Source organism: Protopterus annectens, chromosome 5.part0, assembly GCF_019279795.1.
Source record: "Protopterus annectens isolate FY-2018-M chromosome 5.part0, PAN1.0, whole genome shotgun sequence".
Lineage (NCBI taxonomy): Eukaryota > Metazoa > Chordata > Ceratodontiformes > Protopteridae > Protopterus > Protopterus annectens.
In genome coordinates this window covers 1,206,798,105-1,206,825,873 of record NC_056735.1, presented here as the reverse complement: position 1 = coordinate 1,206,825,873, position 27,769 = coordinate 1,206,798,105, and the positions used below count along the sequence as shown (strand labels likewise).

At 36.3% G+C, this 27,769-nt stretch overlaps 1 protein-coding gene across 2 annotated transcripts in view; it reads right to left on the bottom strand.

The window, feature by feature from the left end:
• The window catches only part of FBXO40 (F-box protein 40), a 476,342-nt gene that overhangs the window by 295,467 nt on the left and 153,106 nt on the right, over positions 1-27,769 (bottom strand). For both annotated transcript variants that reach the window (XM_044071075.1, XM_044071074.1), the window contains exon 3: positions 25,782-25,809. In XM_044071075.1, coding sequence (XP_043927010.1) covers positions 25,782-25,784 — 3 coding nt within the window. In that variant the 5' untranslated portion in view covers positions 25,785-25,809. The remainder of the gene's footprint in view (positions 1-25,781; positions 25,810-27,769) is intronic.

The following is a 27,769-nucleotide window of genomic DNA, read 5'->3' as shown; positions in this document are numbered from 1 at the left end:
CTGAAGGCATGTAGTAGGTGGATTGCACATTCTAAGAACTAGCCACTCAGTGGTGTGAACCTTGGCTCTACATGACTGTCACCCCAACTCCATGTGCAAAAATGGGAAAAAAGGTTGTGGATGGATAAATGTGCTATCAAGTGAAGAAGAGAAAGATGGTGACTCAGAAAAAGAGGAAGAACAAAAGCAGAAAGAAGTTAAATCTATTTGAAATTAGGTGAGAGGAAGAATAAGAACAGGAGGAAAAAGATATGCAAAAAAGAGGAAAGAGATGATTTAGGTATTTCGGGATTAAATGCGAACAGTGTAAGAAATAAAGTGAGAGGTTTAATAGTTGTTGAATGGTGCAAAAAGAAAAAGGTGGATGTAATACATTTGTTGGATACAAGATGTGTGAAACAAGAAAATGAGAAAAAAATTTAGCTGTATGAAGAAAAAGATGATATTGTCAGTAGAGTATGAAAGGTGTCATGGGTATTAATAATATTACTAAGACAAGATGAAGTAAAAATATTAGCTGTATCAACTGTGATACCAGGAAGGGTGATGATATGTGACTTGAAGAAAAATGGAAATTGTGTGATACTAATAGTACTATATAAGTATGCATACATGTCAAAGAATAAAATAAAATATGTGAGAGTGAACATGTCAATAGTAATGACTAGAGACTTTAACTGTAAGATAAGAAAAAAAGAATGTAAAAGTGATAAAAGAAGTTGCAGTATGGAAACTTGAAAATAGGAAAAAGTAGATGGACATACAAAAGAGGAATTTTTTAAACAGACAGATTAAGTTACATATTCAGATAACATGAAGGAAGTGGCAGGTAGGGTAGAAGGAGTAGATTTTTCAGATTATTGTGCAATATGGGCTGTGTAGCTGATAATGAAAAAGTAATTAAAGTAGGAAAAGGAATAAAATGGTTAAAGGGTTATAAGTAGAAAGAAAGAAATGAAGGGAAGGTAGTAGGCTATCGAAATAACACATGACAACAAGAGCATTTCATAAAATCTGAACATAATAGTGGGTAGTGTTGAAAATAAATATAAAAACAAATTTATGGAAGTAAAACGAAGGGTAAAATGAAGAAATGCAGTGGTATATAACAATTTGAAATATTTTGAGAAAGGATTGGAAATGACAGAAGAAGAGAAATAGAAACAAACTACAAAAGAAAATTCAAAAATAATGCAATGTTGTATAGGCAGAAATATTTTTAAAGGGAAAGAAGGAAGACGCTTCAACCTTTTTAAAAAAGGAGTAAGATGGATGGTATGTTAGATGAAAATGGGGTAGTAAACTCTAAACAAAAAAAATGGAAACAGTATAACAAATGTGTTGAAACAATTTATAAGAATGAGTTAAAAGGGGAAGATGGAAAGTGAAGACACTTTCAGACAAAACAAAATGTAAGTTAGAACAAGGAAGAATCAGTGGCAAGTTTAGATGGGTTAAGTTATTGATTTTATAAGGGGATAAGTGTTTGTGGAAATTCTGAATGAATGATTAGAGGAGGGGACAGAAGGTGAAAAGATATATGCTTGGGTGAGTAAATTTATATCAAATAAATATAATAAAAATATTAAGCATTAGAGGCAATTAAAACTAGGGAATTCTGATTATTAAATTTTTAATAAAATAATACAAAAAAGAATGGGGATCATTTTGGAAGAAGTAATAGGAGAAGGGTATATGGAGTAAGGGGAAAACAAGTTAAGGAAATGTTAGTAATAATAAGAGAAGTAACAGATGTTGCTTTAAGGAAGAATAAAAATGTAAGGCTGGGCAACCAAATGCAACATAACAAAAGCATATGATTCAATAAGTCATGAGGCAAAGTGGGATATTTTAGAGATTACAGGTTTGTGAAAATAATAAAAATATCAAAGAAGTGTAATGAGATGTCTTGGGTGAAGGTTTTGAAGGTTTTGGTAAATGGTTGATCAGGAAAAAAAAATAAAACTTGAAAAGTGATGAACAGGGGTGTCTGATGAGCATGTGTTTATTTGTTCATAGGGTCATTCATTAGTAGTCCCCCACCATGCCCCAAGATTTCCACTATTTTCCTGTGCCACTGTCGAGCAGAGACACAGAAGTGATCCCTGGGGTGTATTTCCTATTTCCCATCCACTCATCAAGATTTTCCTTGAAGAGTGCTAATGAAGAACTTTGCTTGGCATAGATGGGTAGCCTGTTCCAGAGTATGGGAAGTCTCTGGGACAGGAATCTATCCCTCCAGCATGTACTGTTTATTGTGGTGACAAGGTGTAGGTCCTTAGAGCATGTAGCTCGGAGGGATTGGGATTTCTTTAGGTGTAGCATGTCCAACAGCTCTGGGTTTGACATAGCTTTATATGTTAGGCAGAGATCACCTCGGAGTAGGCGATATGCTACGGAGTAAAGCTGGAGTTTTTTGAGGCGGTCAGTGTAGGGCATTTGTTTGAGGCCAGTAATCCTCTTTGTGAGGTACTTCTGTGGCCTTTCCAGTTGCTGCAGATGTCTTGTGAGGTACATTCCAAAAAGGGCATCATACTCTACAATGGGTTTAATGAGTGTCGAGTAGAGGGGAACAATGACCTCTTTTTTCCTGGATGAGAATCCTTTTATGATGAGGTGTGCCATGTAGAAGGACTTCCTGACTACTGTGGCAATGTGACTATCAAAGGAGAGACTACTGTCCACCTGGGTCCCAAGGTCTCTTATCACACATTCGGTGTTAAGCAGATTGCTGCCTATGTGGTAGCTCATGGATACAGAGTTTTTACCAAACGGGATGACACTGCACTTTTTGGCATTGAGCTTGAGGCCATGGCTCTAACACCATGCATCTGTCTCAGCTAGGCCTTTCTCTAGGATGTCTACATCATTTGGGGACTTGACTATGGCTCCTAGTTTGCAGTCATCTGCGAACTTCATTAGCCTGAGGCCTTCTGTGTTAGCCTGTACTTTAGAGAAGTAGATACCAAACAGGAGAGGTCCCAGGACGGAACCCTATGGTACTCCACTTGTCACTGCTTTGAGGTCAGATTTGGAGTCTGCAACTTTTACAGTGTGGGTTCTGTCAGTGAGCCAGTTGGCAACCCATCTTGTGACATACGGATTTATACCTAGTTTAGTGAGTTTAGCTATAATTCCAGAATGGGGGATGGTGTCAAAAGCCTTGGCGAGGTCAAGATAGGCTGTGTGAACCACCTTATCCTCATCTACTGCTTTGGTGACTGCCTCAAAGAAGTCGATCAGGTTCAGGAAGCATGATCTGCCTTTCACAAACCCGAACTGGGTGGGATCCAAAGTTTGGAGGTTACCAGTGTCTTTGTTTATGAGTTCCATGTTGATACGTTCCATGGCCTTGCAGACTAGGTTTGTCAGGCTAATAGGTCGATACTTCCCAGGATCAGTGGTGGCTCCCCCTTTGTGGAGTGGGATAACTGTTGCTGTGCACCATTCAGTGGGCACAAAGCCTGATATGAGGCTATTATTGAACATGGTGCTTAAGTGGGGACCCAGTTCATTCTGTAGTTCGTGTAAAACGCAGCCTGGGATGTTGTCCGGTCCCATGGATGCTGTGTTTTTGGCTTTAGAGAGTGCAGCTTTTACCTGCGTAGTTGTGATTACAGGGACTCTGCATTCTTCCTGTATACATATGGGCCCTTTTAGGGGTGAGGGGGGTAAAGTTAGCACTGAACCTATCTGCCAGGATGTTGGCAATATCAGTTGGTTCTGTAATTTTCGTGCCTTTGTGCTGTAACTCAGAGCAGATCTGGGTGTTGCCATTGAAATTCTTGACATATCTATAGAATGCTTTATGGTTGTCCTTAGAATTAGTGGCAATTTTGTTTTCGTAGCTAGCTTTGGAGGATCTTATAAGGGATCTCAGCTTCTTACTGAGGCTGACCAGGGAGTTCCTCCACTCATGGGATTTTACTCTCTTTTGCAACAGTTTTTTCCTTCTGTTGTACAGTTTGTTTATGGCAGAGGACCACCAGATTGGCTTCCTTTTTTTGGAGGATAGCGTCTTGGTTCTGTTTGGGATAGCACGATCCATGCACTCGTGTAAGTGCTTACAGAGTGCATTTATGTAGGATTCAACGGTTGTAACTGTATTGTCCATCTACATGGGTGTCATGAAGTTCACCACTTCTGTGTTAAGAAGCATGAAGTTGGCTTTGTAGAAATTTTTTACTGTGGTTTCCTTAATGGGGGGGGGGGGTGTGGATATCAAGGGTGATTAGCTTATGGTCAGATCGGACCAGCGAGGAGTTGACTTCAGGTGTGGAACAACGGTCACTCATGTTGGTAATGACTAGATCTAGGATATTGTTGCCTCTGGTGGGGGTGTGGATAAGTTGATCCAGGGCATTGGAGTTTATGAATTCCAGAAAGCGTTGTGCTAAGGAGTTGGTACACGAGTAGTTTTCCCAGTTAGTGTTGAGGTAGTTGAAGTCGCCCATTATTAGGGTGTTTGGTTGAACCCTAATATTTTCCAGTACATCAAGAAAAGAGGAGTGGAAATCCTGGGGCATGGTGGGGGACTACTAATGAATGCAATAATACAAACAAGCACTGGTGAAATGAAAGGAGGAGGAATGGAAATCTAAAAAGGTGAAGTAATGCTGTATATCTGTCATACACAGATTATTTAGCTATTACAACAAAAATGTAGTATGAATTAGGGAAACTGAGACAAGGATGGAAAGGTGGTCAAGTAAAGCTGAATTAAGACTAATAAGTCAAAATGCAAAGGGTTTGGTGAAACAAAAAAAACATAAATGGAATATATTCTCCTAGAAATAAAAAAAAAATGTGCTAGGAATCAGGTTTGGCAAAAGCAGGACAATAAAAGAACAATGGTAGAAAATGTTCTGGGACATATTTAAAAAAAGATATGCTTTCAGTGTACGCCACTTATACTAAGAGCAAGTATTTTGGAGTCTGTTCATCTTTTTATCCTTTAAAAAGAAGGTATATATGTTAAATACCTAAATAGTGAGAAAGATGGGATATTTAGGAGGTTATATCCTGCGGTGGTGGTGCTGTGGTAGCGTTGTCGCCTCACAGTAAGACTCTGTCTGGTTCGATTCTCAGCTAGAGCGTCTTCTGCGTGGTGGGCGTACCTGCCAATCATTAGCGGACCGGAGTTCCGCTGTGGCGATCCCTAACCGGGAAAAGCCGAAAGACACATATATGTTCACTATTTACAAACATTTTTTTCTCTAGGCATCCCAGAATATTTTACATCTGGCCTGCCTATAATGTCTGCTGAAATATGTATCTATGCTGTATGATCTTATTCTTCCTCAACTTCTTTATATATCCTTATTTTTGCCTATTTTACCAAAGTTACAAACCACTTTCTATGACAGGATGGTATAGCCCATGTGTATCACCCCATCAGTGCAGGATTGCCTTCCAAACTGTCACTTATGCCTATCTAGCCTATCCTCCTTGTTCTGACCTTCCTGTTTAGCTTTACTCTCTCCACTTGTCTTACGCAGGATCTTGTTAATTCAAATTATGTCTGTCCTTATCCCTCCTCTGTTTCAGACAGTACCTGTTCAGGATAACTAGTCTCCTCCATACACCTCACTGAATAGCTTTAGATGGGTCTACCCGACAATATCGAAATCCCAGAAGTTCGAAGACGACATAATCGAAACGAAATCAGCAAAAACTCATTTCACTGAAGGACAGGATCGGCAAATGTATTCCCAGGGTAAGTAACCTGTTGACCAACAAGGTGAACTTTGCCATTTTCCCAACTGTAGTGCAATCTCAGAGTTGGTATATTTAGTTAGGGGATGTGGGGGTGGGGGGTGCATTCCCCCACACTAGAGGTTATGGGGGGTGTAGCCCCCACATGGATGGGTTGCGGATACTGTGGTTTCATTTTTGTGACATTTGGTGTTAGTGGTTACTTACCCTGGGAAGATTTGCATCGATCTGGTCTTTCGCTGATGTGGGTTTACACTGATTTAGTTTTGACGATGCCATCTTCTAGGTTGTGGGTCTTCGATTTCTGAAGTAGATCCTTTCAGACACAGCTGTTCAAGATAATTAGTCTCCCCCATATGCCCCACTGAATAGTTTCAGACAGTGGTTGTTCAGGATAACTAGTCTCCCTCATACCCTTTACTGAATAGGTTGTCAGTAGGTTTATTTCTTTACCTCTGAATTCTTTATCAACCATCATAATCTTCCTTCTTCAGGTCAGAACTCCAATTTATTGGCATAAGAGTTCTGGATAAAGCCCAAAAATAAAGGGAGAGAAGGCCCCAAAACCAGGGATAATTTTTAACTATTTTACTACTATTTCTTTTATTTATTTAGTTAGTTACTTTTGTTTACTGGGAAAGTCTGACTGGGAGATATTCCCTTTTTTCAGTGGAGGCTCAGGAGGAAAAGCTCCATAATGGTTACAACATTATAGAACATTTGACATTTTTTAAATACAAATTATAAAACAAATAGTTTTAGATTTCTATGTATTTACATATAATTATGCAGAAAATTATAGAAAACACCAGACCACAGCAGATAGTATCAAATAAAACTCCAAAGTTTAATCCACAGTACAGAAATAGTGAGCGCTTTCGTAGCCAGAGCTACTTCATCAGACAACTCGCCACTACGCAGTAGTATTTTTATTCATTTTATTGATTTATTAGTTAATATTATGTCTCTATCTAGTGCTTTTCCTTTAAACCAGTGGCTATTAGGCTAATTGTTTATTGGGAACTAACACTGATAGGCTGTTGCTGTTTTTAAAAATCCTTGTGCAGTTTACTGAGTTGTCTGATGAAGTAGGTCTGGCTACGAAAGCACTCACCATTTCTGTACTGTGGATTAAACTTTGGAGTTTTATTTGATACTATCTGCTGTGGCCTTGTGTTTCCTATAATATTCTGCATATACTTTTTGTTTGGGAACCCACTCTGCTCATACCACCCTGTATCTTTTATTTGCTGTACTTACATATAATTGCTCAACAGCAGTTAAGTTTCAGAGACTAATGACAGTGTATAGAATTTTTTACAAGGGAATACCACACACGTGTATGTTGCAGGAAAGATACAATGCTAAAGGAAGTGCAGTGTGACAGTTGGTCAACAAATGGTTGCAGCAGAAAGATATAATACAGATAGGAAAAAGGGTGGGGTAGTAAAAGGATAAAAAGGCTGTGTGATGTTTGTAGTAAAGGAGGTGAGGATGACAGGGGCTGGTAGAAAGTGAGAGCAACTGTAAGGAGATTTTTGATGTGAAGGATATTGGTGAGTAGATAGTGATCAGTAGATGGGGGTAAGGAGAAAGGTAGAGGGGGATATGACACTGAGGGGAAAGGAAAAGTTAAATTAAGAAGGCAGTGGTGTAGTAATGGAGACTATGATGAAAAGAAGTGGATAATAGAAAAGAATGGCTTGCTTAAATTATCCAGGGGTAGTGCAAAAACATAATAAGTTATTGTTTAAATGTTGTTTTAGTAATGCTTTGAAGCTATTTTTCTTGTCTGTTAGTTTTAGGTTAAATGGCATTGAGTTCCAAAGTTAAATAATATTGCATAGTAAATAGGGCACACAGGCAAATCAATTGGTAAAAACTAAAATAAAAACCTAGCCAAGCTACAGTTTTCACGGTGTGATTTCTTAAACTTCTTGTAATAGAGGATGCTGGGACATATGCAAATGACCCCTTAAGGAAATCAGGTGTTTCAGCTATATGGCTTCTGAATGGCCATGACTTTTTGTTAAGTCTGTTAATGGATACATTCAGGCCAATAAAGCCAAACCCCACTAGCTGTGGACATGCATGCTTCATCCTTCTTATGACCTCTTCAGCACAGCATAAGTAGACTGTTTGTCTAACCTTTAGAAACACAGAGTTGTTGTACCCAACTGATGTCCTATTAATATTGTGAAATTTTTGGCTCCCTTCCACAAAACCACATTGATCCATATCTGTCAATTTTGGCAACACCTCTGCCATTCTTTTAGCTAGTATAGACATAAGCACTTTATAATCGTGGTTTAAGATTGAAATGGTATACATGAAGCTGGTTCTTATGGGTCTTTACATCTTTTGATATAGCCACCATAGCTTTCTTCCAAGATGTCGGTGCTGCCTTTCCTTTTAAAATACTGTTAAATAAAACCTTCCAGATCTTTATCACCTTCTAAACTTCTAACTTCCAAACATCTACATGAATATCATCTGTTTCTGGGACATTCTATCAGATTGATTAAACATCACCATTTGGCCTCATCTCCTCCTATCTTAACTGTTAATTGTTGAGCCTCATTTCTCTCTAATCTTGACATACTAAAGTCTTCCATAAATATTTCCATTTGTGCTTTTTCTTGATTTCCACATTTTTCAGCTTTATACAATTGTTTCATATATTTTCTGAAACATCTCTAATACCTACAGTTATTTTTGTCACAGGCTCCCTAAGTTTGGCGACAACCCCTACTACTTTCTGTTGCCTAAGTCATTGTGCTAAAAGCTTTTGTGCTGTGGAGTTATTATCAAAAAACAGTTACTTAAAAGCAAACTTTCTAAACTCATGCATATTATACAGATACTCCCTTATCTTCCCTTTAGCACTCTGTAGTTGCACCTATTTTTGTTCTGTGAAATTCCCCTTATTCTGTAATACTTTAAAGTTTGTCAGCTCTTTTAAATAATTCCTATTACTTTTTAACCATCTCTCTTTTTCTTTTATTTTTACTTTATTTTTAAACTCCATTTTCATTTTATCCCACTCACTAGCTATAACTTCTGAAGACATTTCTATCTTCCTTAATAACTTCATAGGTTAGTACTAGGCTAACTGCCCTTTGCAAGCTATTTTAAGCCTAGCCAATTATCCCCTGTGAGATTCAAAACCTGAACCTTGTGTTTGTAAGGCAAACACCTTAACCATTAGGCCACCCTCCCAACTCCTCTTGAAACTCTTGAAAATTGTCCACTACCCATTCTTTAAATTCCTCTCTTTTTAACAGGTAAGTGGGAAAGGCCATTGTCTTATATTTACTTCATTACCCTGCATTTTTATCTTTTTTTTATTGGTGCATGATCTGAAACAGTTATTCAATGTGTGTGTGTCAAATCCTTTAATTAAACTCACATGTTCCTGTGAAAAATAATTTCTATGTTGTTCATCTAAGCTGTTGTTACTGCTACTGGATTAATGTCTTCCATACCAAATATTTTCAGAAATTTCTTCAGAAATCTACCTTCTTTTCTTATATTTCTTTTTTGGGCCCCTCAGATACATCCTCACTGTTATAAATCAAGTTTGAGTCCCCACCTATATAACTTCCTGCTGAAATGTAATTATTTCTCCTAAAAGTTTCTTAAACTCCATAACAGCATTTTTTGAGTTTTTTTGTGGAAAATAAATAAATGCCAGCATAATCCTCTTCCCTTGCCAGTAGCCCCTTACCACCACAAATCAACCATTATAATCTTTTTTTCCCTCTTCTGTCACTACTGGAGCTCCGCTAGCAATTCATATATCTGCTCCCCTTTTCCTTTGTCACTGATACTCCACTGAATATCCACCCCAAAATCCTTTTTTATCAAATTCACATGCTCATTTCTTTCTAAATGCGTCTCCTGCAGCATTGTTATTTGCGGTCTGCATTTCTTAATAAAATGTAATGCTCTTGCCTTTTTGTCTATATCTCTAAGGCCAATTACATTCCAAAATAATATGGATAGCATGCCATTATGATAATATCTATTAAAGATGACAGCTTTTTTGAAAGTGTGTTTACAATTTTTGTGCTACATGCACACCCTAATATTTGGCAGGCTGATCTTTTACAGTTATTTCTTATTTTATCGATTTGAACCTATGTCACATTTTTCAAGACTTTTTTGTTTTAAAGAAAACCCTCTAACAAAGAAATAAATAAATACATTTTCAGAACTCCACAATATCCTGTTAACTTAGAAAAAATACACAGAACTATGTACATCTGGAAAAAATTATGTTTAACCCTCTTGATAGGAATAATTGCCCCAAATCAACAAAGAAGTAATTTATGTTTGAGGCAAAAGTGCTTAATTCTTATTTAAAATAAAACTTATATAGTTCTGTAAACATGATTTAGCTTTCTGCTGACTTTAGTTCCCTGTATATAAAAAAGAAAGAAACATTGAAAGAAAGCCTGAAATAAACTTATACATTTTATATAAAAGGTAAAAGACCAAAATGCTATACCCATCATTAGGATAGCTATAGTTGGTGTCAAACCATCAATGGTCTGGGTCCCTTCTCTGTGAGTTTCTACTCACCATGTGTTCCCTGTGGTCAGGGTTTTAGGGTGGAGATCTCAGAGGGAGATGCATTTGGTGTCAGACATCAAATGCCTAGGTCCTCCACCATGGGTCGTTCAATGTCATATACCCCAGTGAGTAAAGTCTGCAGGTATAGTTCCACCTGCCCTCTGTAGGAGGCTGAAGAAGTTAAAAGCAACGGAAACATAAAAATCTCAGGAGGCTGTTACAAAGATCATTGACGATTTCACACCAGCTACAACTATCCTAATGGTGGGTGTAGTACTTTGGTATTTTTACTTAGTTTGTCTCACCCCCGAGCCCCTAACCTTCCCAGAAGTGAGATTGTCAACTGTCAAGAACAAGAAGCGTCATTATCATCAGTTTTGGAAAATAAATACATGTATGTGTATATATATATATATATATATATATATACATATATATATATATATATATATATATATATATATATATATATATATATATATATATATATATATATATATATATATATATATATCACAATAGAAAACACATATAAGCAAATAATCCAACATAAATGTCACAGGATTCCTTCTCCTTGAAAAGAACTAGACACCAGGCAGGGTAAGGTTATAAGTACTTTTGTTCCCTTTATTCACACTCAATACAAATGGAACTTCATCAGATACAAAACCTTACATACTTCCCCCCTTTTTTATATACAATTCAGTTGATTAATCACAATCAATTAACTTAAATTAATTAATTAGTTAAGTATGCTCTCAAGTTAAAAACATATTAATATGTTCTTTAAAAAAATATAGCTGTGTATAATACATGAAAAATTCTCCTATAAAAACACATATATAATAAACATTTCATCTGTTAAGAAAATATATTTATAAATAATAATACATATATTAGATACTAATTTAATTGCTTCTATGTTCAACCACTTAAACCATTTTTATCTAATCTCATCTGCCTTTAAATGAAGCAAGCTCTTTAGAGAAATCCTGTCATTGATACCAGGAAAAACTTCAGGAACTGTCATTGACTTGGATGTATTTGTGTGCATTGCAAATCCACAGATTACTGACATTAGCAGAAAAAGACAATTTTGCAGCATCTTTGGTCCATAGCTTAGTGCCAGAAATCACAACTAGAGCATACTGTCATACTTTTCTGCCATAATTTGTCCATTGCCTTTGTGAAGACCTTCGTTAGTCCATATCCCAGCACTCATACCAGCAATGATTTCATGTATCAATGACCCTATTTAATTCATCATTAGATCTAGTATATAATTTGTAGCCTTTATTTGTAGTTGGTGCCTGTTAGGCCACCATTATTCCCCCTACTCAGTTCTCCCCCACCAAAATTACCCATTCATTTCTTGTGGACACCCCTTTGAGTCTCCAATGAAAAGAGTCACAGGCCTTTCATCCATATTCCCCTTAATACCTTTTTTGCACTATGTCTAAAGCTACAATGTCAGTACTTCTGTACAGTCTGCAGAAATGCTTATTATGCTCTATAAGATGCCTGCCCATTGCCCTGTAGAGCAGTATAATACCTTCCCTGTTCGTAGAATCTACTATCATCTAGTTACAGTCAAGCTTCAGATAAACCATTAATACAATTATCACTGTTTGCCTGGATGGTCTGCATTAGTCTGAGTCCCCCATTCTGTACTTGTCTTCCCAGGATGATCACATCATATACAGGCAAGGACTACAGTCTATTATGCCTTCTTCTGAAACCTTGTAATAGTCTTTGTCATAATGTTTATCCAAACCTTCCCTAAAATAGTAACATCTTTTCTCTCTCTCATCAGTTCAGGTAAAAAAGTTCAACAGTAGCATAACTCTGAAAATCAGTCTGCTACCCCTTTATTCTTTCTTTTTTCTTAAGTTATTTGCCAGTCTGAGATAATTCAGTCATGAGTTCTGCTCAGACCAAAATAATAGTGCAGAAAGAAATTTCTGATGGCCTTATAATTATTGATCAAATCATCCCTCAAAGACCTGTAGTTTAAAGAAATTAGTCCCTAGATACACAGCATTTGTTGACAATTCCATTGATTTATACCAGTGAGTTTTTGTTTGTTTTTAGTGACCATTCTCTGAACTCATTTCATTTTGAAACTAAAACATTCCATTTGTAATGTAATTATGCTGAAGTAAAGGAATTACCATCCTGATTTTATGCATTTTTCGGTGCAACCTATCACTTTGTAAGTTTTACTTGCTTTCAGAAAAATTCAATGTATGCATGAAAAGAGAAGGAATCCTCTACTACAAATGCAAGAGAACTGAAAAAGTCTATGTTCAGGATTATGAACATGTTTACAGTAAATCCTATATGCTTTCTTAGTTCCATAATAATTTAAAGTCTTACTTTTAATGACATTTGTGGGCATCTTTTTTGCATTAGTCCAGGACACTGTACTACTGAGTGTCTTTTGCAGACCCTAGCAGCCTTCCATATATGACATGATGATGCTTACCTTGATGTCATCAACATAAAAGATGTCATGCAAAGATGTATAAACTAAGATGGTAACTATTTGAAATTCCAAGACTCTTTCATGTGAGTCCTGAAGTAAAGGCTTACCTATACTAAGCTAGACATAGCTGTTCCTCAGAATATATCCTTTTCTCCAAGGAACGGCAATCTTATATATATATATATATATATATATATATATATATATATATATAGGTTCTGGGAGTTTGGGAGTTTAAGGGGCTTCACCCCACATGGGAGGTATGAATGTTCTAGCTCTTCTGAAAAAAAAAAAAAGAAGTCCTCTTATCTTTACCACTGCATTAGTGCCTGGGGCTAATAACAATGGTGGGGATTTAGCCAATAAAACTGAGTTGGCTGAATATAAATGGATCAATTACTTCAGGGCAGATTTCCTACCATGTTTTAACGATAGTATAGTCTTACACCTGTTCTTAAGGATAGGCATGATAAAATCTAGTGGGTTTCCAGCATAATAAAGTACCTATAATATGGTTTTAAGCTGGGATACTTTAAACTGTTTTGATATGTAATTACTATTAATTGATGTGTTTAAATGATTGGCTGTGTTGTATATATATATACTTTTTGTGGTAGTGCTGTAATTTTGTATTGATTCACACTGAAGAAGAGCTTGACTCGAAAGCTTTGTGTTTTATTAAACTATGTTTTATTCTGTACGATGAACTTCTTGTTTTTCAATTGGTGCTTTTACATTGTTTACTTTAGAGTCCTTTAGCTATTGGGGAAGTTATTTTAAGATTTACTGTTTCCTTAATAGCACGTTCATTTTAAATGGAATCTCAGTCAGTACATTCTACATTCACTGCTGCTTTTGTGCAGGCTGCCACAGACAGTAATGCAGCGGTAAAGAAAAGAGGACTTCTGTTGGTTGAATGTAATCCTTTCCTAAATGCCTTTACTGCTTCTTTGGATATTTCAACTCCTGCTGTTCATAATACAGTCTATATGAAATTGCAGCAAGCATTAAAAAAATTACTATATAAAACTGAGCAGTTTAAAAGACTTCAATGGCAAAGGCTCAGTTTTAATGCTTACCTATCACTTTGCATTGTCCCAACTGGGCTGAGAGTCACTATTATACCTACCTATGGGAATAAATACCAAGACTTTCTATTAAAATGGCAAGAATTAAATTTAAAGTTGGGTGCCGACTATATGATACTCATGAAAGATTTTTTTATGAAGCAGAATTGGCTGCAGAGATTGAGACATTAGAAGATGAAATAGTTAATGCCCCTAATTTTTCTGCTGTGGCTAGCCACCAAAAAACGTAAAGTACTTTGTGATATCAACAATTTTAAGAACAAAAACGTCTTTTCTTGGCTGAGGAATCTTCAACCAATGAATGAACACAGGTTCCTGTGGCAGTTCACCAATCAATGAGTGGACTGAATGATGTTCTGCCTTCCCTCAGTGGAGCAAGTGAAGTATGGATGCAATTAGACAGCTTCATAAGTACATCGGCTCAGCCGGCAGCTACTGAGAACAGAACTCAAGAAACAGCTTTGTTGCTTAATGTAAACAGTATTGGCTTAACTTCTGGGACAATAGTCCAACCAATACGTGATGTGGTGAATTCAATTAATGCACAGAATCCTTTTTTACACAAACAATTCTCTTTGTATTAATTGATAGCAATACAAGAGAAAATAAGGGGTCAGAGCAGCAGCCGCAAACATTTCAGGAACAGGAAAGAAGATGAGCAAGCAGTACAGAAGAACTACAAGGTAGGCCATGAAGCCAAGTTCAAGAAAGTAAAGGTTTAATGACTGATAACATACTGAATTTATCTGGTTACTGTTTTAATTCTTCTCAAATGAGTCTACTAATTAAAGAACTTAGCTTTGTTCCATCTGCTGCTGGCACATTAACTGAACTGTTAACCGAATTAAGATTATTTATTCGGTCTTTAAACTTAAAATTATTGTTTAAGAATGACTGCTTGGAAAGTGGGACAAATTTGAAATGAGCAAGTACTTTTGTTCCCTGTAGTATGCCGACAGTAAAGGCATTTTCTACTATGTGTGAGCGTGAAATTTATGAGACATATTTTCACAATCAGAAAGGTGATAAATACTTTAATCTTAATATGGAAGAATGGGAAGCTTTGATTTCACTATGTTCTAATAAAAATATTATCATTAAGCCTGCAGATAAGGGAGACATGATTGTTATAATGAATGTAGAGCAATATAATACTTGGATGGGGGAATTTCTGAGTGATGTAAATACTTTTGTAGTAGTCAATATCAGTTTTGTTAACACTGTTACAATGAAAGTAAAGAACTATTTGTATGATCTGATGACTGATGGCATGATAGAACCTGAAGTTTATAATTATTTGTATCTAGCGAATCCTGTAATTCCATCTATTTATGGATTGTCTAAGATTCATAATAATCTGACTGTACCACCCATGAAACCTATAGTCTCAGGTAAAAAATGGGTGACAGTGGCAATGTCGAAATACTTGGATAAATACTTATCTCCATTGTTGAAATATTGTCAATGTTTTATTAAAGATACACATGTTTTTTTGCAATATCTTAATAGATGGTCTAGGACTAATAGATGTGAAGATGTTATCCCAGTGACGATGGACATAAAGTCCTTGTTCACCGTGATTCCAAATGAATATGGAATAGAGTCAATACGTGCCTTTCTATGTTCCCATAGTAGTTATAATGCATCTAAGGTTGAGCTATTGTGCTCCATGTTAGAGTGCATTTTCTATAACAACCTTTTTTAATAATGATTATTACCATTAACATTTAGGAGTAGCAATGGGCATACCATTTGCTAATATGTATGTGAACTTAGTATTAGCTGAATGGGAGCAAAAACACATCTATGTAGATCGTAATGGGAATTTTAGGAATGAAAACCTTTTGTTTTTCAAAAGATTTGTAGATATTGTGTTTTTCTTATGGAAGGGCATGGACAGGGAACACAGTGATTTTGTTAACTGTCTTCACTCAACTACTGATTTTTTGTCATTTGAGATGAAATCATCAGATACAGATATCACCTTCCTTGATATTGTTGTTTCTAGTCATGATCTTACTTTTGATTCTGTAATACATAGGAAAAATGGACAAGCTGTGAAATATATATACTCAGGAAGCATGCATCCCCAGCATGTATTTAGAGGAGTGATTAAAGGACAACTTATGAGAGCAAGTAGGTTGAGTGCTAATGATGGGATGTTCTTAAAACAGATGGAAGGGAGAAAGAGGGTATAATACTGCCTTTAATGAAGAAACTAAGGCTATGGTTAGTTGTTTATGTAATGATACAGCCAAACCATATATGTCGGGAGAGATGATGACTACAAGACCTAATCAAACAACTAGTGCGGATAGTGCAAAAAGTAAAAGTAAGGTCAACTATATGATGAAGTTTAATAGACATACAAAAACTTTACAACATATTATTAGGAATAACTGGGCAATTTTTACATCAAATCAGGAAGTTAGTGATGTAGTTGGTGCAAAACCATGGTTTGTATATAAAAGGGAGAAAAACTTGAAGTAATATTTGTCTTATAAGGATCTAGATAGAAGTAATGACACTAAAACATTTACCAAATCAGGTACTGTTCCCTGTCACAGTTGCACACATTGTAAGGATATAAGTGTGGAATCACTTACCATCTACCCTATTGGTGGGGAGAGAATTGAGTTCAAAGCATCAGGGACCTGTAACACAGAAAATGTGGTTTATTTTGCTGTGTTCAGTGTCAAAGCTTCTACATTGGGAAGACAAATAAGAAGTTTAAAGAAAGAATAAGCGCTCATATGTCGAACATCCATAGGTTGGTCCTGACTAATGCTTTAGCTAAGCACGTATCTATTTATGGTACACAACATAGCTTTAAATTTAGGATTCTGCAAGTTCTTTTTCCTAATAAGAATGGTGGGGATTTAGCCAATAAAACTGAGTTGGCTGAATATAAATGGATCAATTACTTCAGGGCAGATTGCCCACCAAGTCTTAACAATAGTATAGTCTTAAACTGTTTTTAAGGATAGGCATGATAACATCTAGTGGGTTTCCATCATAATGAAGTACCTATAATATGGTTTTACGCTGGGGCACTTTAAACTGTTTTTGATATGTAATTACTATTAATTGATGTGTTTAAATGATTGGCTGTGTTGTATACATATACTTTTTGTGGTAGTGCTGTAATTTTGTATTGATTCACACTGAAGAGCTTGACTCGAAAGCTTTGTGCTTTATTACACTACGTTTTATTCTGAATGGTGGACTTCTTGTTTTTTGTTTGGTGCTAAAACATAAAAATAAGCTATGCTACTTTTGGTTTTCCCTGCCTGTGTTTCAAGTAATCAAGGAGCATGCCTTTACATGCCAAGAAGTATGCTACCAATGTCAGATTTGCTGATCTATAATTTCAATGGCTGATCCTACTGTGTCTTTTTAGTGAAGAACAAAACTAGGATGTGTGTGCTTTTTCCATGACATAGACATATGAGGAATGGGTTAAAATGAAAAAATATTTATTAGAAACTCAATGATTCTCATACCCTGTAATTATGATTAACCAAACATGATACAAATCAAACAGCCAAAAATGTTGAAGCAGTAAAAATAAAAATTAAAGTAGCTTTAGAAAGGTGCTCTAAAATGAACCATTATAAGAAATGTGTCTGTGGTTTAAGTGACTCTTAACTTGAGACACTGTTGATTTATTGACATCTTACAATGCTTGTCTAGCTTGATGGGTTGACAACCTATGAAAGACCATAAAGCTGTTTGCAAGGTGGAATCCCCAGGGTAGCTTTCTTGGTGCTTCTTATATCATACAGAAAAGGAGGTATAAAACTCCCAGATTTTTATGACACTTTTTGTGCTGGAAATAATTTGAACTTAATGGTACAACACCTTTCCTAAGGATGGTTAATCCACTGGAGGTGGAGAAGAACACAACATGTTTATTAAACTGTATACTTCTAAACACTTCTTCAACACAGTTTCCTTGCAATGCTCCCAGACAGAGTCACAGATAGGCTTTTTGCCAGACTGATAGGTTTGTTCAGCAAGTTCTTTATACTGACTATAATGCAGACCACAATGATCTCATTTTGTATGACCCAAGATATATTTATATGTATTATATTTATAGATTTATTTGGAAGTAGATTTTCAGATGCATCTTGGGTGCACATCTTCAAGGCAGCAAAGGCTCAAATAAATGCTGTGGTAGACCAACAGCTGTTGAAGTCTATGCAGGACACAGAAAAGTTGAATACAAACGCATCTAGCATAAAACTGAAAAGGCAATAGTTAAAATAGCCGTTCCACAGATGGATTCTCCAGGGAGGGCAGGATAGTCTTGCAGACTCTCTCATAGTGCTTGTCTTTCTTTGTGAGATTAGTATAGCCTCAAGACTCAGAATGTGCACATGTAATTTTGTCTAGGAATAAGCCATATACATCATTTTGCAACACTGTACATACCTCATCTCTATATATCTAATACAAACAATATGAAAGTCATATATAATTATCCCTAAACCTGTTTAACTACAATATTAATATTTTCTGCCCTATTGAATTCATTTTCTCACTTCTGTTTCTTTGAATTTTTAATTATTAATAGGTTCACAGGTTGTTTACTAGGCTAACAACCACAAGGGCCTTTTTAAGTATAGCCATACATCCCAAATCTCTAACAAGTTCTGGTACCCTTGAAAAGTGTAAGCAGGGGCTTGGGAGATGAACCATTTATAGGCTGCCTGTGTCCATTTATAGACATAGGTGCTAAACCAGAGATGAATTTCCTGTTCCCCATCCAACTGTCCAAGTTACATTTGAATTGGGTTACATGGATGAGGAGCCTGTTCCAGAGAAAGTGTAGTCTCTGGGATACATATCTAACTCTCCAGCAGGTCCTATTTATATGACAGACAAGGTTTAGGTCTTTAGAATGGGTAATTCTGGTGTTGTTTCTTTTGCAGATAAGCAGGAGGTCCATCATAGTGGGGTCTGGCAATGTCTTGCATGCCAGGATAGAGCTCCTCTCAAAAGTCTGTAGGAGACAGAATACAGGGATAGGGCCTTGAGGCAGTCTGCATAGGACCTGTTACTTAGTGCCAAACCTCTGTGGACATTCCAACTGTTGGATATGCCTCTTCAGGTACATACCAAATATGGTATTGTACTCAATGATAGGTCTGATGAATGACAAATACATTGGAACAATGACCTCCTTGGACCTAGATGCCATACCTTTGTTTGCACAACATAGAATGATTTCCTCACTACTATAGACATGTGATGGTTAAAGGGTAGATTACTATCTATGTGAATTCTCAAGTCCCTAACTGCTGGGTCAACTCTCAGGGGTGTGTTGTCAACATGATAGGTACCGGGGTGGATGACTTCTCAAAGGATACTATTATGCATTTCTTGGCATTTAGTTTTAGTTCATGGCTCTGGCACCAGCTGTTTGTTTGTGTCAGCTCTTCCTCTAGAACATTTGTGCTGGTGGCCAATTTAATGACAGCTCCTAATTTGCAAACATCTGCAATTTAGTCAGCCAGAGACCACTGGCATTGGCCTTGACTTCAGAGAAGTAAATGCCAAAAATGAGTAGTCCCAGGACCAATCCCTGAGGGAATATGTGTGTGACTGGCCGCTTTGTAGAGGTGGACTCGCCAGTTATAACTTCCTGGGTCCTGTCTGTGAGTCAGCTGGCTATCCACCAGGTTACATAAGGAGTTTTACCAAAACTCTTAATCTCAAGACCTAATATCTACTTGACAAACCCACTAATACACCTCTTCAAATGCTCGGTGTTTAACATCTGCTAATGCATAAGTATATTTAATACCATAATAGTTTAATTTAATATAAATATAATATAATGCATGTGTAAATGTTAATATATAAAACTTAATATCTGTTCGTATATATTACTGAATGTCTATTTAAAAATGTTTTTAATATGTTAGAGCTTTCTTCTCTGGGCCTCCACTAAAAGTTTTTTATTTTGAATAATCCAAGTCAGAAACACCCAGTAAACAAATGCAAAAAAAATATAAAAATTATGACATATTTTCCCAAAGGTTGCAGGATGGTATTTCCTATGGTGTAAATTATTTTTTCACACAAAGTGTTTAAACTGCTGAATGACTGTATTATTAATGTGTAGAAAATTTCTCACAGGTAAATCTCATCTATGAAACAACAAAGAATTTCCTTATAGATGGTGCACATGGAATGTTCATACTAGAAAACAAGTGGGACATCCCTGGTCTGAGCCAGTTATCAAGGAGTCTCAATCCTCACCACCAACACCAGTAAGAGACGTTTACTTGGAACAAAAATGGATACACACAATATTTTCATATGCAGCTCTCTGCACCAAGCACAATTTCCCTTAAGAGCACAAAGGGAGCACACTCCCACCCTGAGGCTGGGTTTCCCTCTTTTTCACAAGACCCAAAATAAAACCTCACACTGACCACAGCTGTAGAGTTGAGTCCTCCGAGTGTTCCAAGCAAAGTCCTTCACCACCCTCTCTGTGAACCCAGTGCTCTGTGTCCCTGGTCCAAGTAGCTGACACACACACACACACACACACACACACACACACACACACACACACACACACACACACACACTCTTTGCAATTTGATTTTCACACACACACACACACACACACACACACACACATATACACGCACACACACACACACACACACACACACACACACACACATATACACACACACACACACACACAACCTGAGAAAGTGTTTACCAGCTGTGCCCCCTCTGCCCAGACTATAAGGTAAATACTGCCACCAGAACACTCTAAAGCCAGCTACTCTAAGGCTCTTACAAAGGTACCCAATTATACTGAGTAAAATTAATACTAATATAAATAGTGTTATTTGACCAAAGCAGCAAGGCTTTCAGAAGCAGCCACAGTGTCACCAAATAAATATAAGTCAGCTCAAAGGTTAAAATATTCTCTAAAAGACCACCCACAATGAAAAGTTTAAATATATTTAATAATAAATAATAAAATAATATAAAAATACTAAATATCGATTTACAATAAATACCAGAGTTTCATCCACAGGAAATATTAAAAATTACACAGAGGGCTAGAATCGCACAGATACAGAAAAACAATACTTAACTAATCTCACTATATTTTCCTGACTGATCTAAAGAATTACTGTCCCCTAGTTCACTTACTAGAGCAAGGCAAGATGAAGTGTGTGAGTGATCCTTCTTTGTCAGGTTTCAAAAACAGACTGCCCTGAGACTTCTGTGTCGTCTAGTATTAAAACATCATTTCAGTGCTGGATTACGGAATGGCATTAACATACATCTGGGCATCTGACTCTGGTTCCCACACTACCCCGTTTACTAAAAACTGAACCAGAATCTAGCACATATGTGTCATAATACACACACATAGAACTTTGTTAAGATGTGTTATAGTATCTGAAAGCTATAAAACCATTTCAAAAACTTTCAATTAGTTCACTCCTAAGGACAGTGCAGTATGTTTCCTAGTCCTGTGTCTCTGGCTGTAATCAGAACTGTAACATACAATCTTTACGACCTAAACTATTTTTCAAAGTTAGCTGGACTGAGATTAACCTCTTCTCTTCCAGTATCATCTGTCACAATATATTCCTTTCAACTGTTAAAATGCAGTCTGCCATACAGGTGTATTTCTTTGCTGTCCAACAAGACCCACTGTTGGTACATTTTTAACACAATCAGCTTTACAAATCAACTTCATATACAAATGACATATAATTCTTTAAAAAACTACAGCTAGCTATGCTGACATATGTTACACATCCACTGCCCTACTTCTCCTGGCATAGCTGGAAATACCTCACATTACCACAAGTTTTATACTTAAGCTGTGAAAGTTGTTCACAATCTGGTCCCCATATAGACACAGGAAAGGACACAGCATCCCTTTAGCTGGGTGTCAACAATACAAATTTCAAAAAAAGATAGAGCTCCACTATTTATGTGAACATGGATGAGAACTATTTATTTTACAGCCTTATCCGTATATAGGATCATAGGAGGTTACTAGGCTAATGGCCTCAAGGTCCTTACAAGCCTAGTCAAGTTCCACCTGTGTTCCCAAGAGTGTCTGGTTCAAGCTAACAGCCCCAGTTAAGGGGCTGTTGGCATCAGACACATCAATAGGTTGCATTTCTGTGTTAATTGTACAGAATTTATTATTTGATTTAAGTTACTTCTAGAACCTTACATGTTTATGTTTAATGATTTGATAAAAGAGCTTTATGTTCCAGTTTTGATTGTTTACACATTTTACTTTCTTGCCATTCTCCCAAGCTATCCACTATGTTAGTGTGTAGGTAAGGGGGAACAGTCTTAGGAATCTTATTCTTAACTAAGAATTTTTGATACAAAGATTGGCAAATGTGGGAAGCCAAATTAAGTATAATGAGCCTTCTTAATAAGGGATAATTCATAACATCTAACTTGAACAATGTGGTCATTCTTGGACTTTCTGCAGCAGGTTCACCCTCCCATATAGGTCAAATTATAAGACACCATTAACCCCTGTCTTTGTCAATTACTTGCAATGAGACATGGCAAGCCCCTTTATAGGGATGGCTCACATTCTAAAAGACTGAGGAATTCACATAATCTAATAATCTCTTTCACTCAATAATCCTTGCTTGCAAGAACCATCAAGTCTCAGACAACAAAAATAGATTGTCAGAGTCTCTGGGAGCAAGATGGTATGCACTAACTGGCCAGTCCAAATCACCACCCTAGCCTGTTTGCTTTCCAGTACAATGAATGTCAGGAGCTACAAACCAGGAATACTGTGTCAAACCACCCACTAGAGTTCTGATCCTCCCACCTGGGGTGGGGGGAGTATCAGTCATTATCTAGGAGATAAGAGTTTGAGCTCAAAAGATACACCCCAACCTACTGGTTTGGGTCCACCCCTTCTCTTTCTTCCAAATCTAGATGACTGATTTTCTTCATTAATTAGAAAGAGTAAGCATTTTTAACAAAAAAATACATTGCTATGATAATTACTTGGATCTGGAAAAAAGCATTTTTAGGCAAAAACACTGATCAGCAGTCTATAAACAATTTGCCACAGCATTTGCTTTTTTCTGTTTGACTACATTTAATTAAATAATTTGATGTCTTCCAAATCTTCATGCAAATATTTTGAAAGCAATGCACTTATTTGAAATCATGTTTGTAACACATGATCTATGACCAAAACATTCATGTACTTCTGAACATTTTTTATATTTGTGATCGATTAAGTTAATCTTCAGCTTTCTACCTAAATTTATTGTACTTTCACTGGGGAATTGTAAATCATATGCAATATACTATTATTTACTTTATTCTGTATAAATTCTACCTTTCTTGTATGTTTGTACCCTTGCTTTATACTTGCCCTGGTGATTTACCAAGATATCAAATAGTAAAATAAAATAAAATACAATCCTAATGATTCCTTATACTTTTTCCAGATTACAGACCTTACTCATTTATGAAGTATCACTGAACTCAAGTTAAAAAATATGGTCAAGCCCAGACATTTCTATTTTCTGTTCCTTGCAAGTTGCTTTTACTATAATTACTTGTGGTTTGCAGATGCTACATTATGGAGCAGTGGCATGCAGCTCTGCTCATCTTCTGTATAAAACTGTGATATTTTATTTTTGAATTCTCGTTAGCCTTTTGTATCTTAGAAATTTACAAATGTTATTCTGTAGTTTTTTTGTATTTTAAAAATTTACAATTGTTATTTTGTAGTGCTATTATTTACTAGTTGTATTCCTGGAGCTTTTCTCCCCAGGACTCCATTGAAAATGGACTCCTCGTGGCCCAATGGACCACCCTGGTAAACAAACTGCAAATAAATAAATAAAATAAAAATATGATTACAAATTCAACTCTAATAAAGTGGCCAGTTTGCCTTATTGTCAGAGTAACTTTGGGTAGCCTTTGAAAGACTGTGTTTTTCTAAGGAAAGAAGCCTAGAGATATATGCCTAGCCATATCTTAAAGAGTATGCACAAGAAAATGTACACAGCATGTAGTGTACACCATTAACTCTCAGCTTCTGTCATACAGGCTAGCATAGCTTTTACTCAAGATGTAAAGAATTAATACTGATTTGTTATACCTTACCTACATTGTGGTAATGTCTTAGCAATTGTCATTACAGTTTCAGTTTTGTGCCTTTTATTTATTTATTTCATTTTGTAAACTGTGAAAGTCTGATGTGGCAAAAGCCCCTTTTCAGTACAGCCTCAATAGAAAAGCTCCACAGAAGTTCAAGTAGAAGCACATCAAATTTATAACATAGAAACATTAATGTTAAGTACAACAGCTTGTAAATGACAGTATATTGCAATAAAGATGCAAGGTCTAAAGTATTGATAATAATACAGAAAATAATGTTAGAATTTGTTTAGGATAATGAACAATCATTTCTACGATATGCACACATTTGTGCTGTGGTAAAAAAATTCAAACAGTTACAAGTAGGACAGGTTTACAACAACTGCATGAATGTGAAGAACAATAAGCTGTACATGGAATTATGGGTAGAAAACAATCATATTTGCAATATAAATAGTTTGCTTATTTAAAAAAAGGAAATGGTGATACACTGTTGCGAAGGGGAATTTGCTAAGATGCAGGAATGTTATATGAAGAGTGGGGGAGAGAAAACAGAAGAGCTAATGAATAAAGACAGGGAAGGGAAAGTGAAATGAGTATATGATAACACACATGATGATGTCAGAAAGGGTAAGAGATAAATATTAGAAACTTGAAGAAAGAGGAGAGTAGGGTTACTCAGTGATAGATGAACAATGTCAGAGCCAATTACAACAGAAATGTGATTTTTAATATGGTGTGCAGGAGTCCCACTGGGTGGAAATGTTGTGGGAGTATGGAAAGCATTGCTATTTCAGTTGTTGGTTGGAGGATTAGGCCACAGGATATTTTTTCCTGAAGATCTGAATATACTGGGAAGACAGTACCATATCATGAGGGAAGCCATGATGGGCATTTTTTCTGTGGTATGTAGGACTTTTTGGGCTAGCTTTATTTTAGGAATGAATGTAGCAAAAAGGTATAAAATTGTAAGAATGTCTGTACCACACCCCCAAATGGAGATATTCCTCAGTCTGGTATATTTTAATTTTGGTGTTTTATTTTTGTGTACCACTACTCTATTTCATTTGGAAAATGTGAAAAAAACAGGGGGTTTATTTTTGATATGTAAATCCTTCAAGCAAACTAAATATTGTTTGTACTTATGGCAATAGGCAGGGCATGTTTTATTTTTCTGCAGAAATATATATATGTGCTCAAAACATAGCACAGCAGCAGTCATGTACTATATACTAAAATGAATATTGCATGCATTTTCAGTCCCATTATGACATAAGAACCAGCTTATTAGTACAAGTACAAACACACTCTTTGTTAAAACATGTTATTTATTACTGCTTTAACATTTTTCATGCACATATCAGTTTGAATTACTAACACAGTCATATATCCTAATATAGAGTGCTCCAGTTTGACTTGTGCATGATAAACTTCCTTGCATGTAACACAAATTCTCCTTTGAGACTTGGCTTTTATAGGATAATGGCAGACAAGACGTTGTTTGTAGGTATCAGATGTGTAGGATAATATGTCATCATAGTGAAAATCACCATCACTACAAGGCCAATTTTCAAATTGATACCATCCACAGTATAGTGCACATATAATAACTATTTAGTAAACAGACTGCAGCTATTAACTAAGCAGGCACCTAGCAAACTGGGGACAGAACACCAGTGACAAATGTAGACCACATGCAAGCAGACAGTATGCAGATAGCAGACACTGAATACTACAGTAACTGCAGACAGTTGCAATAAAATACTTACCATATTCAGAGGTATGTTCTTCTTTTTCCTAGTAAACAAAAATAATAAATGTTTCATAAATAGTGTGTGACAAGACAACAGACATCTTGTGCTGTTAATTCTACATGAAGTGTTAAACAGCATTAGTAACTAAACAAACACCTAACCCAGTAAAAAAAGAGTGAGCCCTGATGCTTGGGGTAAAGTGCAGGAGTTCTCTTTACATTTCTGCAGCTAAAGCTTGCTTTGGCTTTATTTAGTTGCAGTACTACAAAATATCAGTGTCCTTGACAAATCCCACAGAATAAGCACTCTGTGGCTATTAAATACTATATTCTGTCAGTGTTAGTTGTGATGATACATTAATGTAATATATGAAATAGTTATTCTGCAAAAATAATGTAGCTATAGAGAGGTTAGCATTAAATCTGATCCATCATTAAAAAGTACATCATCATTCCCAGATTTTGTTTTTATTAAAGTGACTGGTGATTGGCAAAAGTGATGGTAAATTCTGGTTCCAAGACACATTCCAGTGTTGGTTTGCTTTTTATTCATTCTCAAGAAATTCCTACAATATTACGTTAATGTTATTGGTGGTCAAGATGAGATAGACTTAGTTACAGCAGAGGCAAAGGATGGTTTGAGCCCATTAACACCCATGCACCTCACACAGACATGCATATATATATCTATAGTAACAGGCAAGTTTATTGACAGATTGTTTGACATGGGTTTAGAATACACCATTTGTCTGACACCCATTTTACCAGCCACTAAACTAGTGTAAGCAAAGTACTTGCCCTCCTGCAGAACTCATGCCAGTTCTAGGAATTTGGCAACTTGAGTGCTGATAGGATGGTTTCAATATTGTAAATGCTGACAACGTGTATTAGCAGCATTTACAAACACATACACAAACACACACATACACATACATATATATCACACACACACACACACGTTTTTGCCTGGGGGCAAGCCCCCCTGCACCCCACACCCTCTGCTAACTAAATATACCAAATCTCAGATTACATTACAGCGAGAAAAATGACAAATACACTGTTCTGCTCTGTAAGGTGATCTCCATTTAAACAGTTCGAACTCGACTATAAGAAATTTGAAGTTTTGAAACTTCAGAATTTAGAAGTAGACCCTTATACACATATGTGTTCATATTACTTCATTGAGTTTTTGGAAATTCATACGGTCAAGGTCATATGATGGAGTTTCTGGAAACTCAAAAAAAAAAATCTACATCCCCCCACACCCCCTGCAAATTAAATATACCAACTCTGAGATTGCACTACATTGGGAAAAAGGGTAAATTCCCCCATCCACACTGTACCTCGAGCTACACATAACTGCTTCAACATCTATCAACTCTATTTTTCCCTATGCTACTCAGATAACCTGGATAGGGGCCAGTTCTGTCTAGTCAGTGATATATTACCACTTCCATCATGCTTACTGCCTAATCAACATCAGCCATTTAACTAGTCTTACATTCTACCCACTCTTGCAGTTGGTATGTCTGAACTCTTTCAACAAATATCAAATAGGACCCCCTACCTGGTGATCCACATGGACATAGTCAACCACATGGGCTCCCAACATCAGCATACATTTATTTAAATAATCTCTTCCCTATATTTAAAATATAAATATGGTTATTGTTGTTATGTTACTGTTGTTATCATGTCTTGTTTTCAGGAAAATATTTGTAGGACATTTACATTTACTGTCTGGGCTATCATCCACTTCATTTTCCATCCTTATTTAGCATCATATTTACAATGGGGAAAAAAATAAATATTGCTGCTTAAATCTAATCTTAGTAGCCAAAAAATAAATGGTGTACATTCAAAGCCTTGGTAACTCAATCTTATTAAATAAAATGTTAGCATCTAGACATCTGTCTGACATGACAAAAAGCTGCAGTGGTAGGAACTCACAAAAAAAGTCACATCAGAGGTAAACAATTTTAGACCCATCAGCCTGATCAAAAT